The following is a 10,927-nucleotide window of genomic DNA, read 5'->3' as shown; positions in this document are numbered from 1 at the left end:
CCCGCGGCGCGCCGCTCGGCAGACACAGCCTGCCGCGCCGCGGGACACGCTGGGAGTTGTAGTCCTGCACCGAAGCACCCTGGGAGAGGTAGTCCCGCCGCGCGGTGGGGTACGTGTTACATGGCAGGTTACCGGCCGTGAGGCGGGGAGACGGGCACAGCACAGCCGCACGGCGCCGGGAAGCCACCCGCACAACGCCAGGCCCACCCGGACCCCCCCGAGGCCAAGGACGGGGCCCGCGCCCCCTCCCTCCCCCGGCGGTTAGGCGGTTGCCGCGGTTACCGCCGGCGTAACGCGCTCCGTGAATAGCGTAAGGAAGGCCCCGGGCGGCCACGCGGGCTCCCACCGCACGGCGGAGATTGACGGCTGCCTGGGCCAATCGCGCTGCGCGGCGGGGCGGTGGGCGGGGCCGGCGGCTGAGGTGAGGAGGCGCCGCGCGCGGCCCCTTCCTTTCCTGCGGGCGGCGGCACCATGAAGGCGTCGGGCACCGTGAGTGGGGCCGCGGCGGGGCGCCCGGCGCCGGGATTAGGATTAGGATTTGGATCGGGATTGGGACCGGGATTGGGATCGGGATCGGGGTCGAGGCGGCCGCTGGGAGCGCGGTGCCGCGGGTTTGGGCGCTCCGTGCGCGGCCCTGCAGGGAGGCGAGCGGCCAAGATGGCGGCGGCGCCTGAGGAGGCCGCGGCGGCAGCGGGCCCGGGGACGGGGCAGGCTGGCGCCGAGCCGCTCACGGCTCGCTCCCTGTCTGCCCCCAGCTGCGGGAGTACAAGGTGGTCGGGCGGTGCCTGCCGACGCCGAAATGCGCCACTCCTCCGCTGTACCGCATGCGGATCTTCGCCCCGAACCACGTGGTTGCCAAGTCCCGGTTCTGGTACTTCGTGTCCCAGCTGAAGAAGATGAAGAAGTCTTCGGGAGAGATCGTGTACTGCGGCCAGGTGCGCGCTGGAAGAGCCGATAATCTGGGAGGCTTCTGGGGAATTCCGCCTGGTATACATAGAAGAAATTTACATGAAGTGCTGTTATGGGGGGGGCAAAACTAAAATTCATCCTTCATTTGCTGTGAAGATGAGGAACAAATTCACTTTTTGGAAGTGGCAGTGCATGTCCAGGGAGCTTAAAACAAAATCCCATTAACTTAATATTTTAAACATATGATGAATTATACCATTCAGTGCTGTTTCCTGAGTTTTATACTCATTTCATTGTGGCGTGTGCATTTTAAGAGTTACGTGGACATTCACGATTCTTGCAACGTTGATACCTGGGCATATCTATCTGACTGTTTAAAGGATGTTCTTTTTTTTTTATTATTATTTTTGCTGTGATGTAGAGCTGAAATCTAGTAATTTCACACTGAATTGTTAAGGTTTGACTGCTGCTATGTTGGTGTGGGAGAAGAGACCAAATGTTCTTTGACAGTAGAATTTTTTACAGTGTTCTCGTAAGAACTTTAATGTAACTAAACTGGTGAAACACTGATGATGTAGTTTTTTTAACTTCTTTTATGCTCTTGTCTAATTCCAGGTGTATGAGAAGTCCCCTCTGCGGGTAAAAAACTTTGGCATTTGGTTGCGCTATGACTCTCGTAGTGGAACTCACAACATGTACAGGGAGTACAGGGATCTGACCACTGCGGGTGCTGTCACTCAGTGCTGTAAGTATGTGTAACTGTTGGAGATACAAAATGGTAGGACCGGTATATAATGCAAGCTTAAATCTTAAATTATGTGTGAAGCCTAGGTAAGAGCGCTGTCTTCATCCACGGTAACCAAAACACTTGGAATCGAGATGGTGAAGTGGCTGGAGAAGTCTGCAGATGTTTGTGCTCCCTTACTGATGATACGTTTTCTCCACCTTGAAAATATTTCCACTTAATGTGACTTTCTGTAATTCCAGTAACAAATTTTGCTATACAGGCCAACAGTTGCATAACCTTTAAGGTGCTATATACATTTATTTTACTGTATATAGTGTTTTGAAATGGTTGAGTTTATCTTCCTAGTTCATGTGGGAAGAATATCTCAGATCAGGTTCTCCTGATTCCTCTTAATATGAAGTATTTGAGGGACAGACTATTTGTATAGCCGATGCTATTGACAGTTGAATCTGGAAGCGTTAAAACTGCTACAAGTTGCACACAAAAACCCAAAGAACGTTGTTCTTAGTAATGATGTTCTTGTCATGTGTGCAGATATTATACGTATCTTGTCGCCTTTCAAGAGCTGAGGTGCTCTTGGAAGTGAAACTTAAGGTCCTACATTACCTTGCAGGATATTGCCAGTTAATAAACATACCAAAAAGGTTGCTTAAGAAGTCTGAGAACTTGATTTGACATAGCATAATGACTTTGAAAGCTTCATGTTCAAGAATACTGTAGCAGATGAAGCTTTTACTAGGTTAGATCTTCATGGGGGACACTGTAAGCACGGTATTTCAATAGGCCTGTCTTGTAAAATTAGCTATTGTCATGATCTAAGGCAGTGTGACTACCACAGAGAGGAGTTTTCGGGTAGCCTATGTACAGATCCTCCTGTTCCATAAGGCAAATTATGTGGGCTAAGAAACAATTCCTGATTGTATCACTTGTGAATTTTTAGAAAAACCTATTTTCCCAATAATTGTGTTTCATTGTTGATTCTGAATTACATTTTTCTTGTGGGGGGGAAAAAAAGTCCCATGTAGATTTCTGTAAGTTCATAACTCCCTGAAATCAGGCAAGAGCAGTAAGATGGCATTCTCTTGGAGAAGTTCTGTTCTGAGTTCCAGGTGGAATTGTCTGCTGCACTTTGGTTCTCTGATGAACAGTTCTGCCATCGCTCTAGGTGGTGGAAATAACGTGGTTAAGCAGAGTTAACCACGAATTCTAGAGGTTGTGGATGGCATTCATATTTCTTGGAAGGATGCCGGTAAGATTTTGAACTGAAAATGTGTGAAGATTTATTTTAACGAGTTCTCTCGTTACAGACCGTGATATGGGAGCCCGTCATCGTGCCCGTGCTCACTCTATTCAGATCATGAAAGTGGAGGAAATCGCTGCGAGCAAGTGCCGTAGGCCAGCAGTCAAGCAGTTCCATGTGAGTGAAGTGAAACTGTGGCGCCTGCTGGGTCCCAGTTTAATATCGGGCTGGGGGGGGGGGGAGCTTTGTTGTCTGGTACACCTTCGTTTTGCAGGGAAACGGGAGGGGACTGAACTGGCATGCATAGCTTTACAGTTACTTTATGCTGTGAGATCAAGGCTTTTAGAGAAGTCAAAATAAATGCATGTTATATTGCAGGAAACTTGCCTTAAACGGGCATTTTGTTCAAAAAGAACCATAAAGCTAGCGCATCCATTACCTCCTATGAAGTGTATCTAATCTGTGGATGCATTACATAAATCACCTGTTGAATTATAACCCAGCTTTTTGTTGCAAACTGGTTTTGGTGTTCATCTAACATCTCAGCTAACACAAATATTTTTCTTGCAGGATTCGAAAATCAAGTTCCCTCTGCCGCACAGAGTTCTGCGTCAGCAGCACAAACCCCGTTTCACCACCAAGAGACCAAACACATTTTTCTAAATGCAAAAACGTGCTGTTGGCTCCGTGTTGTAATAAAGACGGATTTGAACCTTTGACTCCTGGTTTTCTTTGGAAAAACTCCCCAGTCTTTTTCCTTCCTTCCCTGAAGCCCCTTTCCTTCTGTTTGCTACGAGCTGTCAGCAGCCCGGTTGGAGAGCGCAAGGGAAAGAGGGGCTAGGGGAAACGGAGGATGTTGCTGTTCTGGGGGTGGTGGAGGGGTGCAGCTCGAGGTGGGGAAGAGCTGCCTGTTAATTTCATGGGGGATTAATGTGGTAGAAGGGAGTGGGCAGGTGTTCCAGGGGAATTACAGAATCGGTAGGTTGGAAGAGACCTCCAAGGTCACCGAGTCCAGCCTCTGCACTAACACAAGTCCTCCGCTAAACCATATCACCGAGCTCTACATCTAACTGCCTTTTAACGACCTGCAGGGGTGGTGACTCCGCCGCTTCCCCGGGCAGCCCATTCCAACGCCTCACGACCCTTCCGGGGAGCAGGAACAGCCCCTGCCGCCTAGCAGCCCTCCCACGGCCCTCGTGTTCCTGATGGCTGCGTGCCTGTTCTCAGCGCTTACACAGAGCCTGCTCGGGGAGCTGATCTGTCCGGAGTGCAACGCGGAAGGGGATTGATTTGGGCAGTTCTGAGCTATCAGCAGGCGCCTGAGAACCTCGCTCAGGGCCCTGAGTCCCTGGCGGGGCGGAGCGGGGCGGAGGCGGGGGGGGGAGCCGGAAGGGGCGGGCGGTCGGAAGCGGCCGGCAGCGGCGGCGGCTGCGGGTGCGGGATGGGGGAGGCGATCGCGCTGGGCGCGCCGGTGCCGGTGGAGCAGGCGGTGCTGGAGACGTTCTTCTCGCACCTCGGCATCTTCTCCTACGACAAGGCCAAGGACAACGTGGAGAAGGAGCGCGAGGGCAACAGGAGCGCGGGCGGCAGCTGGCTGGCCCTGCTGGCGGCGCTGGCGCACCTGGCGGCCGCCGAGAAGGCGTACCACAGCATGGCCTTCCTCGGGCAGAAGCTAGGTACCGCCCGCCGGGGGGGGGGCACGCACCGCGGCTGGCGGGCGGGGCGCGGCCCCAGAGCCCCGCGTCAGAGCGGCTGGGGGCGGCGGGCCGCCTCCCGGAGGCCCCCGGGGCTGCGGGTTGCCTCCCGCAAGCCCTTCCTGGGGGTGGCGACCCGCGGAGTCCCGCGGAATTGGGCCGCGGCCTCGGTTTTGTCACAGCCTTCGGTCCGCCGGCGCTGAAAGCGGGAGGTGCGGCGCCGCGGGCTTTCCCTCGAGGGGCGGGGGAGAGGAGCCCGCCCCTCCGTAAGGTCCGGCCTCGGTGTTGGCGCCGAAGGGGCGGCCGATTTGACCTGCTTCAGGAGGACCTTACCGGCAAAAAAAAAATCCGTAAAGCTGGCTTTAAAAAGCGAACTTGGTGCTAGCAGAAAGAAAAAATTGTCAAAATGACAGGCGAAGTTCTGCTTGTTTCCAGACTTCCCAGACAACAGCAGTAGGTGATGGCTCCTCTGCCGCGACTTGGGGGCAGGTCACGGCTTGGAAAGCTAGCTGTTTATCTGCTGTAACCAATCCTCTGCTTTTCTGCCTCCAATTGCTACGGTTACTCTTGAACAATACGTGTGAAAAGAACGGCGCGCCGTTATAAAAGCCACGAGCAGTCTCAAAGTGGAACCAGAATTTGGAGTCTCCTCCTGAAAGTTCTGCAGGCTCAGCGCTTGTGGGCCTTGCTCTGCTGCAGCCCGCGGCAGCTACAGCAGCACCTCTGCACGGGCTTTTGGTAGCATCAAAGTTTGTCCCTGCCCATGGCAAGGGGCTTGGAGCTGGACGATCTTTAAGGTTCCTTCCACCCACAGAAAGGTCCCATAGAAAGCGTTTTATGATGGCCACTTTTAATTTTTTTTTTTAAATTTTTCATAGCATTGAGCAGGTAGAAAGAAGCCCTGACCTTTTTTTCTCAGTTTTAGTTACGCATTAACCTGTGCTGTGGTCCTGCTGAGATAAGCTGTGTTTGTTTTGCCTGTGAATTCTGGCGTATATTAGGTGGTTTGGGGACTGGAAACATTCGGTTTTGTAAGTCTGAGTGTTTGACGTTTCAAGTGGTATCGTTAGGGGAATTCTCTTCAGGAGATCTATTAACAGCAGTGGAGCCTATTAAAATTTCACGATGACTTGATTCTTCTGACTTGCACAGATAACACCATTTCCAGGTTATGTAGCATAGCAGCAAAATCACCTAACCCCTTGTTATCAAAAAGGTCACGCTGTAGTTAAGGCCAGTGTGAAGGGGTTAAAGAAATTTTGCAGCAGTCACTGGCTGCTGAAATACGAACAAGGACAAGCGTGACCTGTATCAAATTAGGTAGAGTGCTTCTGATTTTCTGCTACGTGCAGCTCAGTCATTCGCAAAACAATACACTGAAATTTATTTCTTGATGGAAAATGGTGTGATCGAATAACGCTTGGGAACACCCGGGGAAAAACAAGCACGGTTTTATTTTTTCCAGTATTGCTGTCTCTCTCTGCTGTCCCTGGATTTTGGTAATCCCTCCATGTTTGTCTGAACAGGTGGTCAGTCATTCTTCAGCCGAAAGGACTCCATCCGAACCATCTACACATCCCTGCACAATGAGCTGAAGAAGGTGGTGGCGACGGGTCGCAATGCACTAGGAGGAACAGCTCCTCACTTGGAAGAGCTGCTTTCTCACCTGTCTGAACAGCTCTGTTTTTTTGTTCAGGCTCGGATGGAAATTGCTGACTTCTATGAAAAAATGTACACGCTCAGCACCCAAAAGTTCATTAACTCTGAGGAACTGGTAAACATTTTGGAATCCATCTTAAAGAAATACAGCTCAAGGTCAGTGCTTGTTTGCTGGCACTAAGTACTCAGCCATGTTTTGTAATAAACGATGTTGAGGTTCAAAGCAAGCCTGAAGATTTTGCTCTCCTTTGATTGCTGAGCAGCGTGGCCCCTTGCATGAATTCACACGTGACGTGAGCATTGGGGAGCGGTGTCCAAACATGAGCTGAGGGCTCCAAATAAGACAGTGAGACCTCCCTGACCCCCAGTCTATGCAGCATGTTATAGAAACCATCTTTCTGATTCCTAATTCATGCTCAGCAGAGAGGGAGAATCATTTTCCTCATGGAAAAAGTACAAGAATTCTTTCTTTTTTTTTTTTATTTATTAGGTGTGTGTGAAGGGGAAACAAGGCGTAATTTCATACAGACTTCAGTAAAATTAGTGTAGAAATATAACAGATATTTGTGTGCCAGTTTTAGTCTAGAATATGTCTGTTTAATTCTAAAAGCCACAGTAAAGTAAAAAAATAAAGATAACTTGGTGCTGTTTTCTGACATTCAAAATCTAAGCACTGCAGCTGACTCCCTTACTTTTAGGAATAATTTAAGGAAATTGTAGTGTAGTTTTGCTATTTAAAAGTCAGAACTAGTCTGTCATCTTACTAGTCATTTTTGGTGATTCTCAGCTTGTAAACCTTCACAATATCGGAGCAGTTAGTCCAAGGAAAAATGAAACTACAGTTTTTTTTCCTTGGTATGATAGTCAGTAGAAGAGTAAAGGAAGGCATGCTTGTTGCAAAGTTGCTTTATGATGTACGCTGGCCATTATCATTTGTTCTGAGCATGTGCTTAGTCAACAGTACTGTTTAAAATTCTGGAAATCAAAACTGAGTCTCCGAGGTGCGTTTGTGCTTCTAGTGCACTATTGTAAGGAAATAAGAAATGCCTCCTTGGGAAAATAGTGATGATCTTGCTTGGGGATAATGAGCAATCTTTAAGACGAAGACATTCTAAGAGGCTGCTGGAGCTATTTCAGTCGTTCGGTTCTCCCCAGTAATGTACAGAGTATTTCTGAAAGAAAGGAATAATTTAACTGCAATAATTAAGACAGCATCAGGTGCAGGATCCTTTAAACGCCTAGTATGAAATGAGTAAGTAAATAGTAAACTATCTTGATGTAATTATTCTGGAGTGTTAAACGCTCTCCATCTAGTCAGCGTTTTCTAGATTTGTATGCATCTGTGTTCTCTAGAAGGAAATGAAGAATGATGTGGCTTGTTTATGGTCTGCAAAACAAATCTATCATCCCTCTGCTTTCAAGAATGATTGGGGGAAGAATCAAATTTCCAATGTGCAGTTAAGTTCTTAACACGCTGGCTTACCGAAATAGCGTAAAAGCCTGTCTGTTTTAAGTGATAGCGAGCTCAGTCAGGTGCTCCTCTGTTAGGAAAGTTAATTACAGCAGATAGTCTGAGTACATAACCTGGTTCCTCCGCAACCATATCAGGCTTCTCAGCTGTGGCTGAGAAGCGTATTTTTGGATTAAAACAGTTTAGCAAATCCTGCCGTGCAGTGAAACATGAAAATAGCAATGAGCCGTGAAGGAAAGTGGAAGTGGGAAGCCGTACATCAAAACATTAATCCAGGAGACACGGTGGCGAGTTTTTTTAATTGCTTTTAAGGTTGAAGAATAAGCTTAGGCTGACTGCAAGTGTGCTGAAACCACTGTGCTAAGTGTACGCTTGGTGGGAATATCTGGAATAAATAGTGTTGCATAGTGCTTCTCTTCCCTTCTAATACCTGCCAACAAAACTGTTTTTTTTTCTGCTGAATACCTAAACCATTGAAAAAATATAGTGTTGACTATTATGGGAATATTATTTCTAATTGACCCTTATTTGTTTAAAGAAATTCAAATATGCTCTGGGCTTTTCGACCCACCAAAGCAGTTGGTAAACACTGGATCACTGCTACAGCAGAAAGACATGATGGCTGCTGACATACGCCGTGTACAGAAGGTGGCAGGTCCCCCAGCCGAGCCTTTTTGCAGAACACGCTGCGTCGGTTGTTCCACCACATCCAGCATTTCATTTCCTTCAAATAAACTTGGACTTGCATCTTAAAAGCAAATCCTTTTAACACACGTATTGTGGCTGTTGAGAAAAAAGGGACACTTGAAAATATTTTTAAGATCACACAATTTTTGGATAAAATATGAAGAAAACAAGGTGGGAAAGAAAGCTATAGAATGGCTCTATTAAAATTCCACAGAGACTTGTTCTAATGGTAGGGTCACTCTAGTGAATAAGATGTGCAGTGACACTTCTACCTTGTAGATGAGATTTTTTTTCTGTGAAATTCAGAGCTGATCTTGTCCTGAATTTTTAGAGAGGAAAAAAATGATTGTTAGAGCATCTTTGTTGTGATATTATGAAGTCCCGCCAAATGTTGTTTTTTTTTTTTGCTCTTAGCACACTAACGTTCAAAATTTGGGACCAGGTTCATTAGTAAATACAGTCAGTTGTGATGCTATTGACTAATTTCCCATCACATTTTTATTGTGAATTAAAAAGAAAAGAATAAAACTCAATTTGGTTTCCTCATAGCTTTTCTACATAAACATTGAATTTATAATGTAAGATAACTTTTTGTTTTAACTTAATATCTTAGCACTATTCTATGACTATCAAGACATATTGCCACTAGAAGGGATTTTAAATTGGAAGAAAAATTAAAAAAATCTTAATTCTTACTTAAAAAATTCTTAGATCTGAATTTAAAGAGGAATGGCACTATGGTAGCTTGTGGATCAAGATTATCAGTGCCTTTTCTTGGACCGGTCAAAGAGGATTCCCTTGCTTTGGTAAATGCCTGATGGGTGTTTTTGTTAAATATGAAGTGCTGTATGTTCATTAAAATGTTTGTCCTAATTATGTTAAAAGAGGAGTTTTTAAACTTACAAGGTGATTTTTTTTGTTTTACACTGTAGCCTCCTTTATGTGGTGTTCTGTATATGAATTGACAACTATTAGCTGGTAATTTCACTGCTGCGTACAGCAGTTCTCACGTCTTGAATAACATTGTGTTTTCTAGATTTCATCATCCAATCCTCAGTCCTCTTGAAAGCAGTTTCCAGCTGGAAGTAGATGTGCTTGCACATCTCTTAAAGGCTCAGGCTCAGATCTCAGAGTGGAAGTTCCTTCCATCCCTGGTCAACTTGCACAGCGCTCACACAAAACTACAGACGTGGGGCCAAATTTTTGAGAAACAGCGAGAGACCAAGAAGCATCTGTTTGGAGGGCAGTCTCAAAAAGCAGTACAACCTCCACACCTCTTCCTCTGGCTGATGAAACTCAAAAACATTCTCCTTGCCAAGTTTAGCTTTTACTTTCACGAGGCCCTTAGTCGACAAACAACAGCATCTGAAATGAAAACGTTGACTGCAAAAACAAATCCTGATTACTTTGGGAAAATTTCCAGTTTCATTCGGAAATATGATGCTGTCAATGTTTCCTTGATTTTTGACAATCGTGGATCGGAAAGTTTTCAGGGACACGGTTATCATCACCCCCATTCTTACAGGGAAGCCCCCAAAGGAGTGGATCAGTACCCCGCAGTGGTGTCTCTGCCCAGCGACAGGCCTGTTATGCACTGGCCCAATGTAATCATGATTATGACTGACAGAACCTCTGACCTCAACAGCTTGGAGAAGGTTGTTCACTTCTACGATGACAAAGTCCAAAGCACATACTTCCTGACTCGCCCCGAACCTCATTTTACCATCGTAGTTATTTTTGAGTCTAAGAAGTCAGAAAGGGACTCTCATTTTATTTCTTTTCTCAATGAAATTTCGCATTCCCTGAAGAACTCCAAAGCTTTTGCAAGCTTGAAGCCTGGATCCAAAGGGTAAAATACGTAATACAAGTTTTCAAGGCAGACTGCCAGCCTCGGGGAAAGCTGTAGGCTTCAAGACTTACATAAATTAATGTTTTTTCAGAGTCTAATTAAAAAGGAACCATTATTTTTAATTATATAAGTTCATTTTTTTTAAGCTAACAGACATTTAAAAAAAAAGTATTTCTGGTTGTACTTAGTGGGACAACTTAACCGTGGGGTGCTAAATGGCCACAGCAAGTTTTTTTGTGTGTGTGGTTTTCAACTTGCAGAACGACTTATTTTTTCAGTCCACAGCTTTGTTGCCTGTATCACAGAGGAATATGTGCACTTTATTGTAATCTGATCTATAGAATTTATTGAAAATGCTATGAGGGTGGAAAATACTATCTTCAGAAAACCGTGTTGCCTGACAGGAATTATTTCTGGGAACTATACACTGATAGAAGGGAATATTAAAATGTATGAACCTGCAAGAACACATTTTAAATAAAAATACATGCATCATAAAAATACTCTGAATTCTGAGTTTTCAAGTGGCTTAAAATTGAGATCTTTGACATAAACCTTTAAAGAGCTGTCTCCGTTCTGAACAGATGTTTCAGAATGCACACTCGTGCAAATAAAGCTGAAGTATGGGTTGGAAGTAGACTATTCACTGGAGTGTTGTGACATTGTGTGC

At 46.1% G+C, this 10,927-nt stretch overlaps 2 protein-coding genes across 4 annotated transcripts; both read left to right on the top strand.

Moving 5' to 3' along the window:
* Positions 1-335: 335 nt before the first annotated feature.
* RPL18A (ribosomal protein L18a) lies at positions 336-3,614 on the top strand. Its single transcript, XM_083844342.1, has 5 exons — positions 336-489; positions 756-935; positions 1,525-1,654; positions 2,965-3,074; positions 3,468-3,614. The coding sequence occupies exons 1-5, from the start codon at positions 472-474 to the stop codon at positions 3,558-3,560; spliced, it is 531 nt and encodes a 176-aa protein (XP_083700468.1). The 5' UTR covers positions 336-471; the 3' UTR covers positions 3,561-3,614.
* Positions 3,615-4,283: 669 nt separating this feature from the next.
* On the top strand, positions 4,284-10,758 carry KICS2 (KICSTOR subunit 2). Of its 3 annotated transcripts, none has more exons than XM_083844326.1 (4): positions 4,284-4,573; positions 6,118-6,191; positions 6,288-6,406; positions 9,445-10,758. In XM_083844326.1, the coding sequence occupies exons 1-4, from the start codon at positions 4,339-4,341 to the stop codon at positions 10,259-10,261; spliced, it is 1,245 nt and encodes a 414-aa protein (XP_083700452.1). In that variant the 5' UTR covers positions 4,284-4,338; the 3' UTR covers positions 10,262-10,758. The 3 variants fall into 3 exon arrangements, with proteins under 3 accessions (XP_083700452.1, XP_083700451.1, XP_083700450.1); XM_083844325.1 differs by having other exon boundaries at positions 6,270-6,406; XM_083844324.1 differs by having other exon boundaries at positions 6,118-6,406.
* Positions 10,759-10,927: the final 169 nt, after the last annotated feature.

This window comes from Anser anser (genome assembly GCF_964211835.1).
Source record: "Anser anser genome assembly, chromosome: 1".
Classification (NCBI taxonomy): domain Eukaryota; kingdom Metazoa; phylum Chordata; class Aves; order Anseriformes; family Anatidae; genus Anser; species Anser anser.
This window is presented reverse-complemented; position numbering and strand designations above follow the sequence as displayed.